The sequence below is a fragment of the Vombatus ursinus genome, unplaced genomic scaffold, assembly GCF_900497805.2.
Source record: "Vombatus ursinus unplaced genomic scaffold, bare-nosed wombat genome assembly UNPS02014841.1, whole genome shotgun sequence".
Classification (NCBI taxonomy): Eukaryota; Metazoa; Chordata; class Mammalia; order Diprotodontia; family Vombatidae; genus Vombatus; species Vombatus ursinus.
Genome location: NW_020954619.1, coordinates 4530359 through 4557809, shown reverse-complemented (window position 1 = coordinate 4557809; position 27451 = coordinate 4530359). Strand labels below are relative to the sequence as shown.

At 39.4% G+C, this 27451-nt stretch overlaps 1 protein-coding gene and 1 long non-coding RNA gene across 3 annotated transcripts in view; one reads left to right on the top strand and one right to left on the bottom strand.

Moving 5' to 3' along the window:
• Nucleotides 1–27451, top strand: part of SLC24A3 (solute carrier family 24 member 3) — a 750777-nt gene that overhangs the window by 699702 nt on the left and 23624 nt on the right. For both annotated transcript variants that reach the window (XM_027840422.1, XM_027840423.1), the window contains exons 13-15: nt 2363–2529; nt 5489–5603; nt 7194–7306. In XM_027840422.1, coding sequence (XP_027696223.1) covers nt 2363–2529; nt 5489–5603; nt 7194–7306 — 395 coding nt within the window. The remainder of the gene's footprint in view (nt 1–2362; nt 2530–5488; nt 5604–7193; nt 7307–27451) is intronic.
• Nucleotides 618–27451, bottom strand: LOC114026701. Its single transcript, XR_003567146.1, has 3 exons — nt 27433–27451; nt 6046–6068; nt 618–1361 (listed from the first exon to the last, which is right to left on the bottom strand). It is a non-coding gene; the product is annotated as an uncharacterized LOC114026701 (long non-coding RNA).

Genomic DNA, 27451 nt, shown 5'->3' with positions numbered 1-27451 from the left:
GCCAGGTATTTGGTTGATATTAAAATTCTCCACCTAATTGTTTAAACAAATGCCTTTTAACTGTACCTCTGGCCTCAGCAGTTGTGCAAGTAACTTGACTACTTCCTGTCCCAAAAGAGGAACAGAAGCGAGAGCTGATGGAGCTCACACTAGCCTACTGACTAAGGAGTAGTAACATCCTGAGAAAGATAGTTGATCTTGACTTAATCTTGAAGCATTTATTGAGGGCTTTCTATTGACCCAGCAAAGTATAGTAGACATGGCCTAGAGGATTTATTTTTTGTTTGTTTTTCTGCATTCTACTCCTGGCCCCAGTAATGAATCCTAAGTTCTATCATCTCTCTGGGTCTCAGTTTCTCCATTTAAATACAATATATTTTCTCTTTCCTCTCCTTATTTTCACAAAGATTATATTATGTTTTGTGTTTAGAAAGTAAACTCCTTAAAAGCAGGGATTTTTCATCTTTGTTTCGCCAGTACCTCACTCATAGTAATCACCTAATAAATAGTTTTAAAATTAATTGTATTAACGGTAACATCTATAAAGTAAACTATGAAAATAGCCATTAACCTATTGTACCCTGAAAAAAAGGCAAGTGACCTTCTTAATTAGCCCTTTACCCCTTCCTCTTCCAGCCAAAAGTTCTGACTTGACTTTTACTGCCTCTTTTCATTTGCAAAGTGACAAGAAGATAACAAGAATATCACTTTCTTTTTTCCTCTTTTCTCTCTATTGGCAACCCAACAGAGCAATTGGCCCATGGGGAGCACTTGGGGCTAAAGATTTCCTTGATGAAGGGAGCTCCTCATGAAGGACTTCCTCTACAAATGTAGGCTGGAACCTTCTTGGCAATTTATATAGTCTTAGAGAATCACTTGGGACACTAAATGGTTAAGTGACTTGCCCAGGACTACACAGTCAGTATCAAAGGCACCTCCTGAACCCAGGACTTCCTGACTCTGAGATCAGCTCTCTAGGACACTCAGGGAAGACATTAGTACACAGTAATTCAGTTCAACACACATATATTAAACACCTATTAAGTACATACAATTCACTGATGTGAGTGCTGGGAGTGCAAAGACAAAAATGAAAACAATCCCAACATTCAAAGAATTTCATAAGTAATTTCAAAGTACACTTGAAGTGATACAAAAGTGATATCAAGAAATAGAAAACATTAACACCTGAGGGATCAGGGAACCTCCTATAGGATGTAGCCCTTGGGCTGAGCTTTGAAGGAAGAGAGGTGTACTGAGCAGCAGAGGTCAGGGGAGACGGCATTCCAAATGTAAGGCAGAGAGATGGTAGATAGAATATCATATAGGAGAAGTAGCCAACGTGGTTTGAAATGGTGAACCTGTAAAGAGGAACAATATGAAATAAGACGGGAAAGGTAAGTAAGAGCCATGTTATGGAATGCTTTAAATGCTAGACTGAGAATTTTATATCATATCCAAGGGGCAATAAAGAACCACTGCAAGTTTTTGAAAGGCATCATGGTTAGATCTGTATATTGCAAATATCAGTTTGTCAGCTATGAAGATGGGGAATTGGAGAGGGAATAAATAAGCCAGGAGTAGGGAGCTCAATTAAGAGGCTCTCCTAAGGGTGCAGGTGAGACAATGACTAGAACAATGTTAAGAGAAACACAAAGAGAATTGAAAGTGAATATTTCAGAATTACGAAAAACAAGCATGGCTTGAAAAAAGAAATACAAAAAGACACCTCCATTTGACTGCTTTGCAGAGGTAGGAGATCCGTGAGCATTGTATGTGGCATATATTCTCTTTTTTTTCTATGTTATCAGTTATGCTGATTTTTTCCCTTTTTCTTTTGTTGTCTTAAAAAATACCATTTGTCATATGAGATGGCTTTTTGCTGCATGGAGGGGGAGGAATACTTGGAGAAACTATGGTGATGTGAAAAAAATCAATAAAAACTTATTTTTGTCTAGGGAAGAGTTGATGAAGGGCTTGAATTAGTGTGGTGACTATGTGAGGGGAGAGAAGATAATAAATTAGGGAAATTAGAGGTAGAATTAACAAGATTTGGCATCTAATTGGACATGGGGACAGAGAGAGTCAAGGAAATCTCTAAGAACATGACCTTGAGTAACTGGAAAACCAGTGGTGCCCTACACACAAACAAGGAAGTTTATAAGAAGGCTAAGTTTCAGGACAATATGAGTTCTGTTTTAGACATGCTAAGTTTGAGGTATCTCAGACACCCAGTTATCCTATTAGTTATGTAGCCACCCAAGCAGAATTTAAGTAGAGACAGAGAAGATGGGAAATTAAGTCATCTGATATTTTCTTCTTCCTTCCTTCCCACTCCCCACCCCCACCTTTTTCTATCCAGCTGGTAAATTGGAAATAGTGAAGTGGTTGTTCACCTGGCCACTGAGTTTGGTCTTATACTTCACTGTCCCCAACTGCAACAAACCCCGATGGGAGAAGTGGTTCATGGTGACATTCGCCTCATCCACCCTATGGATTGCAGCCTTCTCTTACATGATGGTTTGGATGGTGAGTGTTGCACCAAATGCTTAGTCCTCAGGCCCTCACTAGCCCTGAAGTTTTTCAGACAACAGTGTCACTCCTTCTTTGAGGTGGACAAGATTAGTGGCTGCAGCTATAACTAAGAGAGATCTAAAACCCAAAGCAATTCAGAAAATTGGGCTTTCCTTGGAGGATTTGAGATCTGATCTTTCCTCTTCCCTTGGTTCTCTGTGTGACAGTGGGTAAAGCAAGCTGTTTCATCTCTCTGGGTCCCTCATTTATAAAATGAAGGGATCATCAATTTAGAGCCAGAAAGAAGGAATTTCAGAGTTCACCTAGTTCAACTCTCTCATTTTATAAATGAGAAAACTGGGATCTGGAAAAGTTAATGATTTGCTCAAATCATCTGACTCTTCAGTATTCTTTCCACTGTACCACATTGTTTGTAAAAGACCCTATTATCCTTTCTGTCCCTAAAAGTCAATGTTTCTATGGAAAAGGACCTAATCTAATGCTACAGAATTGGACATAGGAAAAAGTTAACATGTGTGCAAAATATTACAAATGCCATGAACACAGGTCCCATGGGTTATCTCTGTGTCCCATAGCATCTAGCACAATGCTCTGCATACAGTGGGTGCTTAATAAATGTTTGCTGAATTGAATTATTAAATTCACAAGACTCAATTAACCTAGCTTGTGTCTGTTGTTTAGTATATCAGGATGCATATAGAGAATTAAATTCTGGGTGTAGATAATTTGTTAGATAATGGTGGATGTGATATTATCATTTTAACACTGATGCTCAAAAATGACTTATCTGTTTATAATGGAGATAATAAGGGTATCCAACAGTTTGCCTCCTGTCCCCTCTTAATATAGAGGCAAAGGGCAAATAAGGTAATCAAACTGAGCCCTTTGATGTCCTATCTTAAACATTCCCTTTCCCTCTTCCTCCAGCTGAGGTACTAATGAGCCTTGAAAAAAAGGGAGCTAGTTCAGGCCACCTGGATAATTAGCTGCTGCATAATGGAGACTTTCCTGGATCAGTAAGAATAGTGAGGATGCAACTTGAATAGCATTTCCTTTTCAGTCCAAGAGTAATTGAGCCAAACCAGACAACTACAGGGAATAAGCTGAGGGTTAGAAGGAAAAAAGCAAGGTTTGGCCCAGAGGGTCAATTTTAGCCAGGGCATTTGTAGTTAGGCCAACAAAACCAAACTCCATTTCACAAAAGGCTTTTCAGAGCCACTAAATATGAATCGAATGTATTTCTAAATAGAACGACATTACTCCTTGGAGAATGCAAGCATTCAGAGAGCCTCAAGTCCACACCAAGTGCCATTCAGCATTAAATAGGAAAGTTGCACATGTTCTTTGGTTTTAAAAGGATGACAGCCAAGGTATCCCAAAGGACTTTAAGTAAACTCTCCCAGTTCTCTCAACAGGAAAATAACAATTCTCTCAAACTGCTTTCAGAGAGTAGTCAGGCTTTTGTACATATATATTCCTCTCTAGGCTTTCAGACTCTGATGCACCGGGAACCACACGGAATTGCGCTACTTACAACATGTGGTTTGCATTTCTTGTAATTTCATAGAGGGTGGGGAAAATCAAGTGCTATCCTAAAATGACCTAGTCAGTTTCAGCTGTTCAAGTCCATGTCTCCCAAACTAGAACATGCAGCCACAATAAATTTGCTTGTATTCTTATTTGGGGGATAAGGCATTGGAGTTGGAATCAGGAAAAGCTGGATTCAAATCTTGCTTCAGACACTTACTAGCCATGTGACCCTGGACAATTCATTTAACCTCTCGGGGCCTCACTCTCTTATTACTTATCTGTAATAATTAGCAAATAAATGAATAGGTAAATTATATATATATATTATATATATATGTGTGTGTGTGTGTGACACACTAACAACATTTTTACATTGCTTACTATGTGGCAGGAATTGTGTTAAGCACTTATCAACTATCATCTCATTTGACCTTTACAACAAGTCTGGGAGGTGGGTGCTATTATTATCCCCATTTTACAGATGAGGAAACTGAGGCAAAGAGAAGTTAAGTGAATTGTCTAGAGTCACATAGTTTGTGTCTGAGGTCAGATTTGAACTCGGGTCTCCCTGATGTCAGACTCACTGAACCACCTAAAACAAAGGGACCAGACTCCTGAATGTTCTCTAAAGTTCCTTCCCTCTTCAAAGCTTTGGTGTTATGATCTCATGTGGCTTTTACACTGGCACATGCTGTGATGTTGTCTCACCTGACTATTCTCTGCCTCAGTTCCCCTGTCTGTTCATTGAGGATAAGACTATTTGCCACTTAATTTTTGGCAATGTTTTGAAATGTCCCAGATGCCACCTGTTAACACTCTTCATAGTTGAAATCTCTTTTATGTAAATTGTCTCTGGTAATCAAGAAGTGGCTTACTAGGGTCAATTCTTTTTAGGTATGGTCAGATAAAGTAGTCAATGAAGTCCCTTCTGCTCTCCAATAGTTTTCTATTCCATGTGTTTCCATCTTTAAAATGGCAAGGAGCAAACTTGCCTGTGTACACAGTACTAGGCTTCAAGACTAAATAAATAAATAATGAGAGACAGAGACAGACAGAGAGAGGGAGGGAGGGAGAGAGAGAGAGAGGGAGAGACAGAGAGGCTGATTTGAAGATAGGGTAGACTGGGGTGGGATGTGAGAGAAAGCAGCCCCCTTTCACCACTTGTCAGTTCCTGTCGTACATTCTTTGGAGCCCTTCTGGCAATGGCACACAGGTCGTATGCACTGTGATTTTTTCCATGATCCCACATCCTTGGAAAATTTAACATCTTGCTTCTATCCCTTATGTATCATCATTGAACTGAATAGTACTATGAGCTCAATCTTCCAGAGAGACTACCCAGACACAAGCTAAAGGCATCCTGTTCTTTGTTGTCCCAGGCTCTCCTGAACACCTTCTAACAATACATTTTCCCTCCTCGCAGGTTACAATTATTGGCTACACTTTAGGTATTCCTGATGTGATTATGGGGATCACATTTCTGGCAGCTGGGACAAGTGTGCCTGATTGCATGGCCAGCCTCATCGTGGCAAGACAAGGTAGGTTAGGAAGGAAGGAGGGAGGGAAGAAAGGGAAACAGGAAGGAAGGAGAGGGAAGGGAGGAGGAGGAAAAGGGGAGGAGGAAGAGGGGAGAAGAAAGAAGGGAAGAGGAGGGAAATCTCACAAGACTCCAGTTGTAATAAAGGGTTGTGAGTTCTAAGCAAACTGTCTTTGAATGAGAACATGGGTCAAATAAATCCAATGTCAATAAGGAAGATGTTTTTCAAAAAAAGACAAGTTATGAACTAGTTGTAGGATTTTACTCTTAGAGAATAAAGAGTACCTATCTAGGTAGAATCCCCAGAGATGCTTTCTAACTTTGGGACACTTTGCCTTCAGAGGAGACTTGTTGCTACATATCGATTTTTAGGAAGTGCTACAAACCACAGATTACCAGTCACTCTCTCCGAGCTGACTGAACTCGGCAAGTTGTTCACTCACCATCATTTCTTCATCTTGATGCGCTGAAAGATAAATTAAGGAACGATTCTTTAACTTTATGGGAGGATTTACAGTACATTTATGTAACAAACTATTTTAATGCACTTAAAATATAACAGTTGGAGAAATTCCATTTACGTGCAACTTTTTAGAAAAGTGTCTGTTCCCTAAAATAAAGTATACCATTGTATATAAATGTTAATCAATGGAAATACCCATCAATTAATGTTAAGAACTGACAGCCCTGTAACACACAGTCATTTGATCCTGACAACAATCCTATGAGGAAGAAAATGTTATTATGCCAGTTTTCCAGATAAGCAAACTGAGGCACAGAAAAAACAAGTAACTTCCATACAATCACTCAACTAGTAAATGTCTGAGACAGGATTCAGAATGAGGTCTTCCTGATTCCGTGTCCAGCATTCTAGCCACTCTGCTACCTAATGTCCTCTATCTAAAACAAGAAATGTGTGAGGATTTGAAAAGCAATAAGAACAGTTAGTTTCAAAGAAGAACAGGTAGGCAGCTAATATGGATGAGTTTGGGTCCCCTTAAGAAGCATTTTTTTTTAATTCTTAGATTCCTCTCCCCTTCCCATTTGTTTTCTAAGATCACTTCATAACCTTCTGGTATATCTACCAACTTTTAGCAAATGAAAATACTGGTAATACCAGTGAGGTTTAGATGTGGGGAGTTTTTTGTTTATATATCTTGGGGTGTATAAAAGTTGTCTTTGAATAAATTGGGCCCTGGAGAGGGAGAGGGGAAGAAGCATCTCTAAGGTAATAGAAATAAATCTATAAAATATTTGTGGAGCACAAGAGAACCTATATCACATAGATCATAAAGAGCCTGGAATTAAATTAAATTTGAGCACAATGCAAATAGAATAGCATCAGAACCTGTCACTTGTTTACTTAGGAAAGGTGAAGGAAAGAAAGTGAAATTTCATTCATTTTCTTGCCGTCGGTGTTACTGGCTCCATGTGAAATGACAGTCTGGCTTGAAAAAAAAAAAAAAAACAACAAAAAAATCAAAACACAACTAGAAAGAAACTCCATGAATGGTCTATTGTTTTGAAGCCCCAAGGGCCTGCTGGAATCCCTTCCCCATCCCTGAGGACGTGTTATCTCTTGTTCTTCCAGGGATGGGTGACATGGCTGTATCCAACTCCATCGGAAGCAATGTGTTTGACATTCTGATTGGCCTGGGCCTCCCGTGGGCTCTGCAGACACTGGCAGTGGATTATGGCTCCTATGTGAGTAGCACTCCCCATGACTTTTTGGCGGTACACAGAACCTGGGCTTGTGCATGTCCTTTTTTTTTTTTTTTAACTCCCTTTTGAAGAACTTTCAATAACATTCCATGGGCTGTTGTACTGGTGGTTTCCAACAATTCACAGGTGAGTGAATTTTCTCTACAGCTATTGCTTAGAATGTTCTTCTTGACTGGTTCTTAACCTGGGGTATGTGAACTTGTTCTATGTGTACATGCATATATGTGTGCATGTATACCTGTACATATATATGCATATATGTGTGCATAGCTGTGTATACACATTGTGTGTATGCATATATATGTATATACACATCTATGTGTGCATATGTGTATATATACATATCTGTATATGCAGAGTATATATATACATCTCTATATACATGTGTATATATGCATGTATATGTACACCTACATATATTCATATACAACTGTATTTCAACATAATTGGTTCTCTCTATAATCCTATGTATTTTATTTTATACATTTAAGAACATTATTCTCAGAAGGGGTCCATCGTCTTCACCTGACTGTCAAACACAACCATGACAGTGAGAAGGTTAAGAACCCCTACTTTATGGTAAGAAGCTTGAAACTAAAGAAACGAGTCCATGAAGAAAGGTTGTTGTCTTAGGAAATAAAAAAATTAAATTTAGGGGCCACATGTGAAATATTATATTCGGCTCTTGGCACCACATTTTAGAAAGACGTTGGCAAACTGGCACATGTGTTCAAGACAGGGCATCACTAGGAAGGTGAAGGGTCTAGAAGCCATGTTGTAATTGAAGAAAATGAGAGTGGACTAGAAAAGAGAAAACGTGAAGGCAGAGGAGGGAAGGAGACGTAGAGGATGCCAGGATTCAGCCCTACTGACCTCATCAGCATCCCAGGACAGCAGCTACTCTTCCTATGCATAACTGCTGCTTCAGATATTTAATAGCTGTGTGAGCCTGGAGAAGACGCTAACCTCTTTGGGTTTCAGTTTCTTCATCTACAAAACAGTGATAAACATAGCACCTACACTCACAGGGTTTTCTGTGAGGACCAAATAAGTTAACATATGTAAACTTTTGCATATATACATATATGTGTACATACATATGTGTTTGCTTTGCAAACTTTAAGATGCTAGAGAAATACTAGCTATTATCATTATTATATATTATAAATTATATATCATATTTATTATTATTATTGGCCTTTTCCCTTGTGCCTTTTTGTATTCCACAGTAGAATATTAGGTAGAGTATCGGTGCCCTCTCCTCAAGAGCCCAGACTGTTTCAACACTTATCATTGCATCCCTAGCACCTAGCACAGTGTCTGGGAATAGTAGATCTGTGCTTATTGAATGATTTAATGGATGTTGTTAAAACTTCCCTGATCTCTGAAACCCAATGAAAGGACATTATGCTCTTGGATTTTCCTTGGGTCCTTGGATGAACCTGGGTCCCTGTGTTTAAAGATCTGCCATATCCAAAGGCTAATTACTGGTCCAACACTCAGCATAGCACCTGGAACCTAGTAGGCACCTCCTAAATGCTCATACGCTTGACTTGTTAGTCTCCCTTCCCTCTGACCATTTTTACGTCTCTGGATGGTGGTGGCAGTGACGATGAGGAGGAGGATAATGATGATCATAATAAGGAACATTTACACTCTAAAATTTGTAAATTATATATGGGAGCTTCACATCAATCCTATGAGGTAGCTACTACAGGTATTTATACTCATTTTGCAGATGAAAAAACTGAGACAACCTATCTGGTAAATGTCAGAGACCCTATCTGAATTCATTTTTTCTCCTGACTCCGAGGCCACCCTTTTTAAAGTACCCATTTCCCTTTCTCCCTTTTTCCAAACAGAAGAACAAATTTCTAGGGCCTATTCCCAAGGAAAAAAGAGAATATAAATTCAGAAATCATACATTAGAGTAAGGCCATTAGAAGTGCAGAAAGAAATCTACCCCATCTTAGATGGGACAGCCTTAAATTTCCCCATCTATCTTAATGGTCCCCCAAGCCTAGCCTGGACATGTGGATTTGCCATGGCCTGGGAGTGGCCACACTGCTTCCAAACCTTTTGTGGCCCTGGAGAAAGAACCGTGTTTTCTTTTCAGGACTAAAAATATTTGGTTAATCATTCTAATGCCAAACTTGTTCCAGGCATTTTTTCTCACTGTCCCCCATGCCTAGAATGCTCTCCCTCCTCATCTCTACCTACTTCCTTCCCTGACTTCCTAGCCCCAACTAAAAGCCCATCTTCTACAGGAAGCCTTTCCCAACCACTCATAATTCTAGTGACTTTCTCTTAGTTACTTCATATTTACCCTGTGCTTGTACATATTTTTCTGTTTGTTTTCTCCATTAGAATTGTGGACTGCTTGAGGGCAGGGACTGTCTTTTACATCTTTTGGCATCCCCAATATTTTGCATAGTGCCTGGCGCATAGTAGGCATTTAAATGTTCATTGATTGATTGAATCTCAGCCAACCAAGAAGCTTCTGCATAGCCCCACTCATAGTAACACACAATCCTTTAGCTAACTAATCATAATAACTGACATTTATGTGACATTTCTAAGTTTGTTAAATGCTTTTACATGCATGATTTTATCTGCTCCTCACAACAACTCCCTATGAGTTAGGGACTACAGACATTATCCCCATTTCACAGATTAGGAAACTAAAAGTTCAAAGATTAAGTGACTACTTACTCATGATCACACTGCTAGTAAGTGTCAGACGCAAAATTTGAACTCAGGTCTTTCTGCTACCAAGTCCAGCACTCAATCTACTATACTGTACTGCTTCTCATAATTTAATTTTATAAATATCTAGATATCTAACCTCCCCTCCAACCCCAACCCCAACCTCAACCATGGGAGGAGTAAGGAAAGACAAGTAGACTCACTAGAATTTTTCTCATCTTCTTAAAATCAAAAGGATTCATCCCAATATAAAAGTCACCTCTAGAGTTCAGAAAAGATAAAAAAAAAAGATATCCTTGTTCTTTACAGGCACATGATAGAATCTTTTAAACATTTAAAAGGCTGTGATGGGGAAGAGGGAGCAGTCTTACTCTACAGGGCAGAACTAGAACCAACAGGGTAAAAGTCACAAGTAGATAAATTTTGGCTTAGTGCTAAAAAAAATAATTACTCACAGTTAAGAGATGTACCAAAATGGAACAGATTTCCTCCTTAAATACTGAGTTCCCCACCACTTAAAGTATTTGAGCACATACTTGGCAGCCATTTGTCAGGAATGCTGTAGGAGGGATTCCTATACTGGAAGAGAGGCTAGACTAGGTGATCTCTATGACCATCCAAATCTTTGTTGTTGTTGTTCTTGTCTTTTTCAGGCATGTCCAACTCTTCAAGACCCCATTTGGGGTTTTCTTAGCAAAGGTACTAGAGCGGTTTGCCATTTCCTTCTCCAGTTCATTTTACAGATGAGGAAACTGAGGCAGAGTTAAGTGACTTGTCCAAAGTTACCAGTTAGAACATGTCTAAAGCAGGATTTGAACTCAGGTCTTCCTAGCTCTAGGCCCAATATTCTATCTACTGCACAACCTAGCTGTCCCATTCAACTCTAAGACTCTGTAATTCTTTTAATGCTGTTTCTTCATGTAAAATTAACCAAGATTTCTCGATTAAGATTTTGATATTTCAGTAGATCTATTTTCAATGGATGTATTCCATCCATCAGCACAGATTGCAACTCCTCCATGTCTTCTCATTCTTTGCTACTGTTGTCCATGTCCTTCTATAAATTCTCTAGAAACATTTATCAAATGCCCTAGAGACCTTCAATTAGACTTTCTAATATCTATTGGATACCAGGATAACTCTCAGGTTATCCATCTTTTATCTCTCACTTTTGCCACATGACTGGTCAGCCTCTTTTTTCCAATCATGCACGTCCCTGAGGATGTCTTTTTATGCCGCTTCTTCTCTACAAGTCACCGTAGACTACAGCCTATTTACACTCAACATGCACCTCTCATTTGTCTTTTGGGTTACTCATAATTTTAAGTCTTCAGAGACTGTGGTGTTCCATCATGTGTAGCAATAAGGCATTATTCCTGCTCCTAGTCTTTGATGGCACACAAGTGACCCTGAGTTCCCAAAATTATGCCAACCAAGCACACGATAGAAATCCATGTATTGGCAGGCTATGTCTGCTATCATAGGACCAATCAACCTGGGATAAAGTACAATGAATCTCAGCACCAGCATGGTGGTCACTTACTAAATTTGCTCCATGTAACAATAAAATGTTTATCACCATGCAACTTTTTGTTCTAACCTTTCTGGTTTTTGCCTCAACTAAAAGTAAAAATATTATAAAAAGGGAAATTCAAGTATTAGCCCCATGGCCTGGACATTGCACAAAGCTTTTTAATGCTTTTAAGAAATTAAATATTATGTTTTCCACCTAGGGTAGGATCATTAAGCCTTTGTCTTAAAAAAAATGAGGTAGGAGAGAATGTTTCCTCCCCAGTTGACCCGTGGCCTGCTAACTCTTTCTTAAAATCCTCCACTGGCCCCCAGTAGCTGCACCCTTATGTGTCCTGAGGCCACTCAGGTCCTGTCACCATTGTGTACTCCACCTCCCAAGCCTCATCTTCCCCTACTGCCACTCTCCTACCTATCACCTCCCCCTCCCCAGCCTCCTCCCAATGGTTAATGTTTCAAGATGGATATTGCCAGTTGTGCTGTTGAAACATGAGTCAGATTCTTTAGGGAATGATTGACGACTCCTGGCACAACTGAAGTTGATTGGGTCTGTGTTATGCAACCACTGGGCAAAAGAATCTAAGCCACACCTTTTACAGGGCATGCCTATAAACAACTCATGTCTCTCACAAATCCTCAGCAAGCTCATCCCACCTCATGCAAAAATTCATGGTTATTATTATTCTTTCCTTAAAGAGATAGATCCCTAGCTCTTTCTTCCCAAAATTAGAAGGGCACTAGAGTCATATACAATCCTATTTTAAATTGATACCCTACCAGAAGTGTCAGGACTAAGGAAATACATGTTTACCAGCTTTGAAGCTTGAGTAAGATCTCCCTAGCCATAAGCCTTTGAAAATCAGACATAGAGGTCACTGAAGGCAGTCTTCAGTAAGCTCACCATCCATACAATTTCATGGCCATTTAGTCTAACCCCTTCATTTTACACATGAGGAAACTGAGGTCCAGAAAAGTAAAGTGACTTGCCTATGGTAGCAAACATAAGAGGTAAGATTTGAACCCAGGTCTTCTGACTCCAGAACTCATGCTCTTTCCATTGGACCCTGTTGTTTCTTCATTTGGGGAAAGTTCACTGGGGACTATCAACCTAAAAAAATACAGACAAACTTAGAGAGAGCATTGTACTTCCCAGCCATGTTGCTGCTGATTTTGTTAGAAACTCTGGGTAATTACCTGTCATGACTATTCCCCAAGACCAGTTTTCCTGCAGCTTTCAATCAGGCTTGCAAATTAATGAAATGACTGACAGGTTAGGACTCAATGCTATTTTCTGACATACTGAAATGGTTTCATTTTGCTAAGCAAAGCTATCTTAGAAACAGTCTGCAGAATAAGCAAGAGGATGCAATTAAAGATTTCTTCATGCTTTGTGAAGAAAGCCATGTTATGCCTCAGAAGCATTTACCATCCAATCCAGTTCTGCTAGCTTTTGTCAACGTATTACACAGCCTTAATTTAGTCCATCTGTACAATGTGTTGTAAGTAATTGTATATTTTGCAGAAAATATTGTGGTTCATTTAATCAGATGATTGTTGTTTTCATATTCTTCTTACTAACAGGAATTGTAAATCTCAACCAAGGAAGTTATATCTGACAGTGTTGTATTGGAAGTAAAATGCTTAAGGGAAAAAACAAAACTGTTCTGGACTCCCAAGAAAAATTATCTATCTGTAACTCAGAAGATATTACAACAGGGCTGTGGTGGGCAAAATGAAATGTAAGAAAAAATGTGTTCTGAAGGGGAAGGACCACTTCTCTACTGTGGATGAAATGGTTAAATAAGATCACTTGGGTGTATTTACTTAGCAAGGACAGATTTATAATTTCCATACAACTAAAATCACAGACGACCCAAAAGGCAATGGAGAAACATGATAGATATAAGCTAGGTGCTCCATGTTATCCGTGATAGTGTGTGAGTAAGAAGTGGAATAAAAGAGATTTTCCCCAGAGTCATCTTTGCAGTGGAGACACAAAAAGGCTAATTCTACACACAAACACACACACACACACACTTTTTTAAGCTCATGTTCCCCTAGATCTAAACTCAGTCCCTAAGCTCAGCATTGGGGTTCCTTGGTGGGAAAAGAATATCCCCTACCCACCCACTGAGTCCCAGGTTTTTACATATAAACTCCTCTTTAATATTACTCCTATTTAATATTTAATAAACTCCTTTAATATTTAAAACTCTTCACAATATTCCTACCTTTCCCATATTCTAACACATTTACTCCTCTCTACAATCTCTATGGTCCAGCCATAATGGTCTACTTGGTGTTACTTAGACATAGCCTTCAGTCTCCTTTCTCCATGACTTTCCCCTGTGTCTAGAATTCTTTCTTACCTCCTCTTGTGGATATCTCTGGTTTTCTTCAAGAAAGCTGATGTTTAACCTTCTGAGAGAGACATTCCTAGTCTAGTGTCTGCCCCCCCAACTTTAATTTGTACCTGCTTTCTTTATCCCTGATATATGCCTATATATGTATGGACATGTTGTATCTCCCATTAGAATCTAAGATCCTTGAGTTAGCAACTCTTTCTCTTTTGTTCTGAAACCCCAGTGCTTAGTATAGTATCTGGCTTAAGTAGACATTTAATAAAAACTTGTTGCTCTGTTGATTGATTGAGATAAGCCAATCATGTAGAAAGAGTGAGGAATAACATAGCAATAGTCTGGGGGGTTGCACTAGTACCCTTCAAAAGTTAAAAAGCACAGAAGGCTTTTGACACGCTGGTTAGTTCTTTACGGAGGTTTTAAAGGGCATGGACAATACTTACACAGGACAAGCACAGGTGAATGAATTGGGATCTTCACTGCTGAACAGGAAATATGCATTGATGAGATCACATATCAATTGACATAAAAAAGAATTTGTTAGTGATGGTGACATTTCAACCAAATATATGTATTCCTTAGAACGTAAAGACTTGCTTTCACTTCACAGAGTAATCTTTCTATGTTTTCAATAGTTTTTATGCCAGATTCAGTTTAAATTCTGGGTCAGTACCTATCTTTCCACAACCTACTTTTGTGCCAGGCACCATGAATACAAAAAGAGGCAAAAGACAGTCCTTGCCCTCAAGGAGCTTATAATCTAATGAAGGAGACGACATGGAAATAAATATATGCAAAGCAAGCTACATACAGGACATATAGAAGATAATTAATAGATGGAAGGTACTGAAATTAAGAGGAATTGAGGAGGTGTATTATAAAATGTGGGATTTTAGTTGGAACTTAAAGGAAGCCAGGTAGCATTCCAGGCATAGAGAACAGCCAGGAGGCCAATGCCACTGGATGGAAGGGCTTTGAATGCCATTTTGTATTTCGCTCCTAGAGGCAATAGGAAGTCACTGCATTTTAATGAATAGGGGTGGTGGAGGGTAACATTATTGGACCTGCATTTTAGGAAAATCACTTTAGTGGTTGAACAGAAGATGGAGTAGGGAGAGATTTGAAGTAGGCTGACCCACTGGCAGGCTGTTACGATAATCTAGGCATGAGGTGAGATAAGGGCCTACCCTAGAATGGTGGCAATGCCAGAGGAAGGAGACGTATATCAGACATGTTGCAAAGGTGAAATCATAGATCTTAGTAACCTCAGATACAGAGGGTGAGAGAAAATTAAGAATCCAAGATGACTTCTAGATTGTGACTCTGAGGGACTGGGAGGATGGTGTTCCTTCTACAGTAATAGAGAAGGCAGGAAAGGGAGGAAGATTTAGGTGAAAAGATAATGAGTTCTGTTCTGGACATGTGGAGCTTAAGATGTCTACTGGACATCCAGTTTGAGATGTCTGAAAGGTAGTTGAAGATGTGAGGTTGGAGATCCACAGAGAGATTGGGGCAAGACAGGGTAGATTTGAGAATCATCAACATAGAGATGGTAATTAAATCCATGGGATCTGATGAGATCACCAAGTGAAGTAGTATAAAAGGAGAAGAGAAGAGGGCCCTGGACAGAACACTGAGGGACACATATAGTTAGAGGGTGTTATCTGGAAGAGTATCCAGTAGAGTGGACAGAGAAGGAGCAATAAGATAGGTAGGAGGAGAACCGAGAAAAAGGAGTGTCCCCAAAACCTAGAGAGCAAAGATTCTGGGAAGATGGTGGAGTAGGTCAAAAAATTCCAAGCCCTCTAGATTTCCCCCACAAACAAGACAAAATAGTGCCTCAGGGCAAACATTGAGTGCCAGAAATAAACCAGAGTTGGGGCAGAACAGTAGTCCTCCTGGGACAATCACAGTAGATCTGAAGAAAAATCCCAGGACCTAGGTTTGGTCCCTATGAAGAGGAAACACCTCTAGGCTAGTTCCACAGAAATAACAAGCAGGGAGCCCTGCAGTTAGCTGGATTAGGAGGTGGCCTCAGCCCCAGCCACAGGAACTTTCACTTCCCAGACAGTGTCAGGAGCTCTGGGGGTCTGAGCCAGGGAAGATTGAAGAAATCTCTGCTAATAAGGAATGCCAGCTCCAGCTGTGCTGCCAAGAGAGACAGGACACTGGTTGAGATGGAACCAGCAGATACCTGATGAGGGCAGGAGCAGCAGGGCAGGATGCAGCTGGCTGTGGACACTTGCAGGATGGCAGAGTTCTTGGTTTTAGTTCCAAGGTAGAGCGGAGAACTGAAGGATCTGAGACCACAGGCACCGTCCCCCATACCCTAGGACTAGAGGTGATTACAAAAAAAATAAGCTGCTATACATTTTAAAAATGAGTAGGCAAAAGAGAAAGAATCCAACTATAGAAAGTTACTATGAGAACGGAGAAGACTGGGGTTTGTCTTCAGAGGAGGATACTGAAGAAAAAAAATAATAAACCTCTCCTACCCCAAAGAATAACATCAAATGGTTGCCTGCCCAAAACGAATTCATAGAAGAACCTAAAAAAGACTTTAAAAATGAAGTGAGAGAGACTGAAGGAAAAAAAATTTAAATAAGAACAATCCAAGAAAAACAAGGATATTATGAAAAGAAAGTCAACCAACTAGAAACAGAGATCCAGAATCTTTTTTTTTTTTTTTTTTGCTTAGGCAGTTGGGGTTAAGTTACTTGCCCAGGGTCACACAGCTAGTAAGTGTCAAGTGTTTGGTCTGAGTCCGGATTTGAACTCAGGTCCTCCTGACTTCAGGGCCAGTGCTCTATCCGCTGAGCCACCTAGCTGCCCCTGGAGATCCAGAATCTTAAGGAAGAAAATGACTCCTTGAAAATTAGAATTGGACAAGGGGAAGTCAATGAAGTTATAAATTTCTAGAAGGGAGGTTGAGGGATTAGGATGGGAGTGAGTAATAGAAGGGTGTTTAGATTAACAGGAATGAGTGGATAAGGGAGCAATCCTTGGCAGGGTGGGGTAGGTTAAATAATTGGAGGGCAAGAGAGTGGATAGAAGTAAAATTGAGGAGTCAGGAGGGATAGGGAATAAGAGATACACACAAACATAAAATAAAGATCAGGAGTAGAATTTATTAGGGAAAAAAAGCAGAAATAGTAATCATGATCTCAAAAAAAATTAAAGCTAAAATAGATTTAATCATAAGAGAAAAATAGGGAAACTATACTATATGTCAGTCATATTAATATTGTTTTAGACTATTTAAAATAACTAGACAGTATAAGGATGGAATATTGCTGTGGTATTAGAAATGATGAGTTGGTGGACCCAGAAAAATATGGAAAGCCTCAGTTTTATGAAGAGGTTATCCACCCTCAAAGAAACAGAAGACAAATAAGTATAGTATGGTCTTGGATAGATGCATATGAATGTATATGTCTATATATGAGTATGATTATAGATATCTAAGTATATGTATGTGTATGTAAGTGTACATATGTATGTGTATATATGTTTATGTATATGTATATACATGTACGTATGTTTGTATATGTATATATATGTGTGTGTGTATATGTATGTAGCCGCACTTAATTGTACCTTCTTGGGGGGAAAGGAAGTAGGAAGGGGGGAGAAAAGAACAAAGTAAAAAGTGCACAGCAGAGAACAAAAGAAAACTTACAAGGATGCAAAGAAAAGATGGACAGCTCTGAACACAACGAGTAAAAATGGAAATTTATTGCTGTATATTTTGAATCCTCTCAAGTTCTGCTGTGCACATGGCAATGCCTTTTTTCTTTTGTTATTCTGAATTTAAGTTTTAATATTTAAGTTTATATTTCTTTTTCTTTTCTTAGTGTGTATTTAAGTTTAAAATAAATTAATTTTAAAAAAAAGTATCCAAGAGGACAGAGTGATTGACAGTAACAAAGGCTGCAGAGGGGTCAAAGAGAATGAGGATTGAGAAAAAGACAATTGGACTTAACAACTAAGAGATTATTAGTAACTTTGGAGAGAGCAATTTCACTGGAATGATGAGGAGAAAAGCTATACTTTAAGAGTTTAAGAGAGTCAGAGGAGAGAAGGTGGATGCACCTACTGTAGATGGCCTTTTTGAGGAGTTTAGCTGCAAAGGGCAGAAGAGATATAGGATGATAGTTAGCAGGAATAGAAGGATCAAGTGAGGACTTTTTCAGGATAGGGAAGATGTGAGCATGTTTATAGGCAATAGAGAATGAGCCAGTAGACAGGGAGAGACTAAAAATAAGTAAAAGAGTGGGGATAACGGAGGGGACAATCTGTTGGAGGAGATAGGATGGAATGGGACCACTTGAACAAATAAAGGGGTTAGCCCTGGTAAAGAGTAAGTCCAGTTCATCATGTGAGACAGAGGTAAGGAGGAGAATGTGACAGAAAATATGAATGATAGAAGATGAGGAAGAGGGGAGAAAATGAAGATCACATCAAATAGCCTCATTTTTTTTCTGTAAAATGTGAGGCAAGGTTCTCAGCTGAGAAAGTTGGGAGAAGGAGAGCCATGAATGGGAGATCTAAGGAGGGATGAAAAGGTTTGGGATAGCTACTATGGAGAGTGGGATAGTAAATTGATAAGGAAGATATGATAGGATTGCTTAGCAGCAGTGAGGGCCCAACTGAGGTGGTGTGACATAAATTCATAGGGGACCCAGTCAGAATGGTTGCCTGATTTTCTCCACCTTTATTAAGCAACATGTGTAGACAGAAAGGTGATTAATGGTGGAAGAGATCCAAGTCTGAGGCTTGGCTAGGCATAATTGGCAATATACAGGGGCTAATGATTCATGAGAGGACAGTATAGAGTTGAATTAGTTCACCAAGGGCACAAAATGGGAAGTAAAGGTGATAGTGGCTAGTGCAGGGGAGATGGCCTGGAAAAGAATTGAAGGGACAAGGGAGTGGAGGTCACGGTGCAGATGAAGAGTAAGGTTATGTAAAGGAAGGCAGAGGAAGAAGTGAAAAGCCAATAGATTATAGTCAGAGTAAGGTTATCTCATAATTCTTGAACGTTTGTGGGTTAGGACAAAATAAAGGGTATGATCATCGTTGTATGTGGCTGAGGTAGGTTGGAAGAGTAGCTTGGGGGAGGTGAGTAAGTTGAGGAACTGAGTCATTAGGGTATTTGAGGGAGAATCCATATGTATATATGTTGAAATCCCCTAGTATGGGGACAGGAGTTGGGGAAGAGAGATAAATTGTGAGTCAGGTGTCAAACTCATTGAGGAAAGAAAGGAGAGTGACTTGAGGGTCTGTAAACAACAGCTACCAAGATTTTGATTAGGTGGTAGATATGAATAGCATGAACCTCAAAGGAAGAGACTTTACAGAATGATGGAGGAAGGGGGAGAACACAGGAAATGATAATGGGGAGCAAGAAGTATTCCAACTCCCAAACTTCAACCAAGGAGAATGAGTGAAGATGCAGCCAGTACTGGAAAGGGTGGCCAGGGAGATTGTGTCATCTGAGGTGAGGCAGGTTTCCATAATTGCTAGAAGACCGAAGAAGTAGGAGAGGAAAAGATTTTATATAAAGGGAAATTCATTGCCTGTGGAACAAGTGTTCCAGAGGGAATAGCAGAAGGGTTAGGTGGAGTTAGGATGAAACTTTGGAGTGGGAGGGTTGAGGGGGATGGAAATGAGGAATTGGGTGTTAGGGGATATAGATGATGATGTATAGGAATTCCTAGTCACTGGGATGTGAAGGGTATGAGTAGGTGTGAGAATGTTCATCATTGGTGTGAATACTTTCCTCAAGTGGTACAGCCCATCCGTGCTTGTCCATCCAATATGAGTCTAGTCCAAATCCACCAATAAGTTCACCCAAGAGGTTCCACTCATCATACTTAGATGAACATTTCTTGCATCACAAGAAAACCAGTGGAATGCACAGATATTCCACCAGATATCCCTCACTCTCACCACTTCACCATATTTCTCCCTTCTTTGATCATGCTTTCCCATGATGCCATCCTTTCTTATCACTTATACTTTTATAACACTTTATGGACTAAGCACCATACTTAACAACCTGTGAGATAGATAGTGGAAACACTACTATTTCCAATTTACAAATTGAGAAACTGAGCTCCAAAATGTTTAAAATGACTTTTCCTAGGTTTACACAGCCACTAATTGTTGCAACAGGCACTGGATTAAGGAACCAAATCCAGGTCACTGACCAGCACCATAACTAGCTAAGTTTATACCTGAAGCAAGAATGCAAAATTGTGCTCTCCTAATCTGAAGGCACCAAAGCATGCTTGGGTACTTGCAAATTTTGCATATTTTTTGTGTCCTTAAGGCAAGTACCTCACTTGCCTTAGACTGCTTTTGGCTTTACTTCCGAGTACAAGGCCAGTGATCCTTTTATTCTATTAAGTTGGTTCCCTTTAATTTGAGTAGGAAAATGAAAATATTCAACAGAGCATCACACCCACAAATTAAAACGCATCTTTTTCAAATCCAGCAGTTTATAAGCAGTTCAGTAAGATGACATAATGAAGACAGAAATTCAAGATAAATTGGATAACTGGCACATATGCATATTTTTAGCAGCAGAGGAACATAATTTGGTCACTCCGGTCAGTCAGTTGGATTATCAAAACAGCACATGAGGTTTTAAGAGCACCCATATACTTCTAAGACAGAAAAAAAAACTATGATTGTTATGACTTTTAGCCTATGGAATGAAGAGGGAAAGTACTTTAGGAGGGGGAGCTACTTAGGAATTCTGATGCTACATTTCTCCTCTTTCAAATAAGCAAACAAACCTGAAGGTTGCCTTTTCTATAACTAGCATTAGACAGAGTAGAACCTCAGTTCCCTCAAATGTAAAATGGAGGTTCTGTAACACAGTGGAAAAGGTATTGGATTTCTAGCCAAAGGACCTATGTTTGAATCATAGCTTAACTACCTCCTCTATGACCTTGGGCAAGTAACTGAACCACTCTGGGCCTCAATTTCTTCAGCTGTAAAACGGAGCAATGGGACTGGATCATAGTACTATTGTTCCTTAGATTCAGTGGTAGAAAGGCCCCTAGAAGTCTTCTAGCTCACCAGAATCTTTCTGGGTCCCAATTTACATCTATAAAATGAGATTAATTTCTATGAGTTTAGAGCATATGAGGAAAGTCAGGCTGAAGCCAACAAAAGTAGTAAGATGACCTTTAAGGCACCAGCTCTAAATCTATGATGTGTTAACTCACTGATAATAGGTTGGTGACAAAAGGGTAAAAAGTCTCTCTCAGGCCTAATGTCCTAGGAATCTATGAGATAATCATTTTATTTGAAAGATATAAATTTAGTAGAGACCTTTCTCCACCAAGGTTCTCAGCACTGTCAGATGGTTCAACATCAGAAAAAGATGTGATTTTATCAGTAGTAATGACATTCAAGATATGTTTCCATCTGCTTTTTCTACTGCATGCTAAGGACCATGGGACCTTTCCATCAGACTTCTAGCTGAAACTTCCATGTGTATTTTCTCCCTCATTAGAATTTTCATTCCTTGAGAGCAGGAATTATCTCCACTTTTCCCCAGCAATTCATAATAAGTGCTTAAGGAATGTTTTTTCATTCATTCATTCTAGTAATGTACTATAAAAAATGGAGATGAAAACTCAGACTGAATTGTAATGATATGATATACATAGATGGGGAAGAGAGATAATTTCATTTTGTGAAATAGTCAAAGAGGAAAATTCTGAGTGATTGATTTTTCTACAATAGCCACAGCTGAAAAAAATGTAAATCACCAGTATGTAAGGCCCTTTTACATTCTGGGTCTTTGTTAAAGCTGTCTCCCCTAGTACCTTCAGGACATTCCTATATTATGGTAACATTCTTTGAAATGCTGATTATTAGGGACTACAGAATCAGTGACTCTTTTGGGACAGAATATTTAATGAGAGAAAGAATATATTTCTGCTGTGAAAGCCTCTAAAGACAGGAATACAGGAGAAGTAAGCATTCTGGCAAACAGCACAAGAACATTAGGTTCAGAGTCTAGGTTATATTTTCATCTCTACCTCTGAATCCTTGGTTCACTATTTCCACCTATAAAAGGGAGATAAGCTCATTAAGCAATGAATATACCTTTTTTGAGCACCTGCTATGTATTAGGTGCTTTAGGGGACACATGACTACCACCCACAATCCTGGCTGGAAAAGCAAGATATAAATAGGCGATAATGCACACATTAAATGGTAATAGTAGACAACACAGAAGAATTGTCACAAGGCAGCACTTGATTACTGGCCAAATGAGTGGCATAGTCTAAATTCAGTGAGTTTAGAGCAGAGATTTAGCTAGGAATTCTTGAAACGAGGATGTATTCAGTTGAGTGGGGTGGGGAGGAGTCTTAGCCATAGAGAAAATAGTCTGATTACAGGAAAGGGAGCAGCCCTTCCTACATGCCCCTACAAGGGATGTGGAATAGGAGACCCTAAGAGAAAAACACCACTGCAAAGGGTCCCTGGAGTTGGCAGGCTGGTGGATGTCTCCAGACTGCCATATAAAAGAATCATATCCATCCAGCACATACACACACACACACACACACACACACACACACACACACACACACTACTAGCACCTTGAGACAAAATTCCAGTCACCCCACCTTAGTTATATGTATAATACAGAGAAGAAAGAGATCACATTGAACTAGTATTTGGGAAGGCTTCATCAAGTCAGGGAACACAAGCTGAGTTTTAAAGAATGGATAGAATTTGGATCTTCATAGCTGAGAAAGAAAGGTAGAATAATGAATTATTATGTGTGAGGAAAAATATAGAGGTATAAAAATACTCTGAGGAGCAGCTAGGTGGCGCAGGGGATAGAGCACTGGCCCTGAAGTCAGGGGGACCTGAGTTCAAATCTAGCCTCAGACCAAACACTAGAACTTACTAGCTGTGTGACCCTGGGCAAGTCACTTAACCACAATTGCCTAAAAAAAATTTTTTTTTAAATACTCTGGGGACAATGAAGAATAAATAGCCCACTTTGGTTGGAGCAGAGGGCTTATAAGGAGCAGTGTAAGATAAAGTTAGAAAGGCAGGATCACAGGATAATAAATTTAGAACTGGAAGAGGCCTTAGAAGCTACCCAGTCTAACTCCATCATGTAACAGATGAGGAAATTGAGGCACAGACACTTAACTGATCTCCTCAGAGTCATGCAGAATGTCAATTCAAACTGACCTGAATTCCAAATCTGGTGGAAGTTGAGACCAGATTAGAGATAGCTTTTAATTCTAGGCAAAAGAGGTTGAACTTAGTGATAATAGTCAGCATTTATATAACACTTTAAAGTTTGCAAAACACTTTACTAATATTATCTCATTTGATCCTCTCAACAACCCTGGGAAGTAGATACTGTTATCATCCCCATTTTATAGATGAGGAAACTAAGGCACAGAGAGGTCAAGTGACTTGCTCAGGATTGCATAGCCAATAAGTGTCTAAGGTCAAATTTGAACTCATGTCTTCTTGACTCTAAATTCAGAGCCCTATCCAATGTGCTGCCTTAATCCGATAGGCAATGAGAGAGCAACTGAAGACTTTTGAGGGCAAAAGTGCTTCAATGATCACAGTATCTTATGAAAATTAGTCTGATGGTCATCCATAGGATGAATATGTCCTTGTGAATCTTGTTTGAAGATCATTTCCCAATACATAAGTCAAGTTGTATCAGATATACTAAGGAATAAGTCAGAAGTAGTTGTCTATCTTTGTCCCACCAAAGTTATCTAATACACGCTACAAGAAAATAAAGTTATCACCATTACTCTCCCCTAGCCCAACTTTACGCAATCAAACTTTAATCATATTTTCTTGAGTCCATAACTGCAGAGTTGCTTTCCCTTAATTTATGATGCCTCTTAAACTAAGAATAACCCCTAATATTTTAGTTTTAAATTTCTCCAATGATCTGTAAGCAAATGCACTTATTTGGGGAGTTTTGCTATTTGAAGTTGCCCCCCAAGAGACCCCTTCTGTAACTGCTAGTAAGCACCTCCTGGTTGTTTTGTCATTTTTTCATTTTCTGGGTCACATTTTATTAAAGTTGTTATGTTTATATATCGGACTTTCCAGTTTATCTAGATTCACCAGAAATCTCCTTGAATCTTCTGAAAGTTTTCCAATTCCTGGGAAGAAACATTTTTCTTCTGAAAGTGTAATCCATCTTCAACTCTGCCTCTTAGAAAGCCTACCACTCTTCAATATGCAGGATCTATCTCCTACAAAAGGCCCTTCCTGATCCCTGTTACTAGCATATTCATTTTCATTCTGGTTCTTATAGTTATTCTCTCTCTCTCTTTCTCTCTCTCTCTCTCTGTCTCTGTCTCTCTCTCTCCCCCTCCCTCCCTCCCTCCCTCCCTCTCTCTTTTGCTCCCTCTCCCCTTTGTATTAAATTACTTGTGTACATATTACATCCCTCCCCCTTTAAGATAATCTCCATGAAGGCTAGGACTATTTCCAAATCTACGATCCATTTTGTGTCTGTATTGCCTTTGTCTTGTACAGCGTCTTGCACATGTTAGGAACTATAAATGTTTGTTGAATTAAAGTAAGAATAGCTGTGTGCAAAAATGCTGTAGCCCCTTATGGTGGCTTGAGACTGGCTTCTCAACTCACGTTTCTGAGTCCTGAAAGAAAATATCCTTTACCAAAAGGCTGCCAATCAACAAGTCAAATAAGGATTTATTAAGCACCTAATGTGTTCCCGGCACTGTCCTAGGCCCTGAGGACATAAATACGAGTAATGGAACAATACCTACTTTCAAGGAACTTGCCTTCTAATATGCCAGAGGAGATCACAGGAATTAGACATGGAAAGAGTCTTCAAAATTATCTTATCAAGCTCCCTCATTTCACAAATGAGGAAACTGAGGACCAGAGAGGGAAAAATGGCTTTCTCAAAACCACCAAAATAAAAAGCAGAGTTGGGATTCAAATCTAAATCTTGACTCCAAATTCCATGTCTTTTACCTAGACCTCTCTTCCACAACAAATTTATGTTTCCAGAAGTGTTATGTAGCTTAATTTATGTTTTTTTTATTAAAAGTTTACTAAGTTCAACTATATGCAAAGCACAATGTTAGGCTCAGGGATACAAAGACAGCTGTGGCACAGACCCTGTTGTCAAGGTGCTCAAAAGGAAAATATGTATGTAAGGTGGAAGTGGGTTGAATCACTCAATCACCCTCCACCCAACTGAAGTGATTAATAAGATGCTGTGTCCTGATAATTTTATCCTATGAGGACATATCTGTTGAAGCAATCAATCAAAGGGCAATGAATTAAGTGTGAACAGCCTTGTTAGTCAAGTTAGGAAGCAGTAAAATGCTTCCAGCAATTGGATGAAATGAAATGATTTTACACAAGAATTGTGTTGGGATTGGATGAGGAGATTTCATCACAGCCAGTCGAGAGGTTTGTATAAAGAGCAAGGTGTTTGCAATTCTGGCATTCCATTAGTGAGGCCCTAGATGAGTTTTAGCAAAGCCTTTGATAAGGAATAAGTTGGGAGGGAAGGCAAAGAGCTTCTGTCTCCTCTGTTCAGTTGTTTCAGTCATGCCCCATTCTGTGTGATCTCATTTGGGGTTTTCTTGGTAAAGATACTGGAGTGGCTTCCTATTTCCTTCTCCAGCTCATTTTACAGATGAGGAACTGAGGCAAACAGGGTTAAGTGACTTACCCAAGGTCACACAGCTAGTAAGAGTCTGAGGCCAGATGAACTCAGGAAATTTAGTCTTTCTGACTCCAGGCCCAGAAGTCTATTCATGCACCACCTCACTACCCAGAGGAAGTCTTTAAGGTCTGGAATATTTGGACTACTCCTTGGCATCATGAGTGTCTCAAAAATAACAATATTTGGAGGTACTGTCTACATCTGGAGCTGAGGACAAACTAGACATACTAAGCAAAGGTATTTTGAGGACTATACAAAAAGCAGACCAGAAAGCTACTCCATGTCTTCATGAGGGCCCCAAAAAGAGGGGAAAAGGACTCCCAGCAAAAGGAGTCTTAGAAGCTGTGAGTTATCTCCTCTGCCACTGTGCTCTCTAAAGCTGAGCCCACTTCCCCCTGGACTCTTTATGTACTTGTAAGAGAGTGTGCCTCTTGGTTTAGGTGAGAGATTTTGTATCAGCTCTTCATATTATGTCATGTTAGTAAATACCCATTTCTAAAAGCTAACTAAATCTGGCTGGCTAATTGATATCAACTGTTAATCATTTGAGAAAGCATACCAGTGGGGGCTCTTAAGTTATGGTACTAGAAACCCCACTCCAATTCCTCAGACTCCTCTAGAGACCCGAGGAGAGAAGCCTTCCACATTCTGGGGACCCACCAGTAACGGTTTATATGGAGATTTAGAATAGTAGCCTCAGAGCATATGTTCCAAATACGAAGATTTCTTCGGAATAGATAGACAGGGGCAGCTAGGTGGCACAGTGGATAGAGCACTGGTCCTGAAGTCAGGAGGACCTGAGTTCAAATCTGGCCTCAGACCAAACACTTGACACTTACTAGCTGTGTGACCCTGGGCAAGTCACTTAACCCCAACTGCCTAAGCAAAAAAAAAAATCAGGATAGAATAGGATGAGTACAAAGGAGAGAGGTCCAGTCATGATACAATGAGAAATTTTATAAGGGTTTTTCTTTCCTTTCTCTATTAGATTTCAATTTTGTAGGAGCTGGGATCAGGTTTTCCCCTCCCTCTGAAATACCACTCAATGCTGAATACAATAGCTTTTCACTAATTAATGATTTACTAATTCCAACTATATTGATTTACCTCGTTAATAAATTACTGCAGTCATTACTGATTACTGTAGTAATGATTTACTGACACTTTTTTTGCATTATGGACCCCTTTGGTAGTCTGGTAAAACCAATGGGTCCTTTCTCAGGATAATGTCTTTAAATGTATAAAATAAAAAACCTGAGACTACAAAGGAAACCACTTGTATCAAAATACAACTATTAAAATATTAAAAATGCAAGTTTACGGACCCCAGGTTAAGAACCCCCGGCTTATTGTCTAAGTAATAAAGCTAAAAACTAGTGCTGATCTTTTACAGAGAGAAATCTTCTGAAGGGGTATGTTGGACCTGGTTGTCAAACGTAGGAAGACCTCTTTAATGGCCTATCTATGTTAAGGAGAACCAACTTGGTAGGACTGTGAAGCAGAATGGTCCAACATGCCTACCTTCCTTCTCTTTCTCTATCTTTACCCCCAAAATGAGTCAACCAACAATAACAACAAAACACAACAATATACCCAACAAGCAAAAATACTCAAAGACCATAGAATATGTGGAGAGAAGAAAGTAATAGTATAAGAAAGAAGACTAGAAAAGTAGGAGGGGCCAGGTCGTGAAGAGTTTTCAATGCCAGTGCAACACTTGGCCTGCCCATCTGTTAACCCTTGCTCAAGTGTCATTGTTATTCATGAAAATTGCCTAAACTTACCAGTTTACCCCAATCCAAC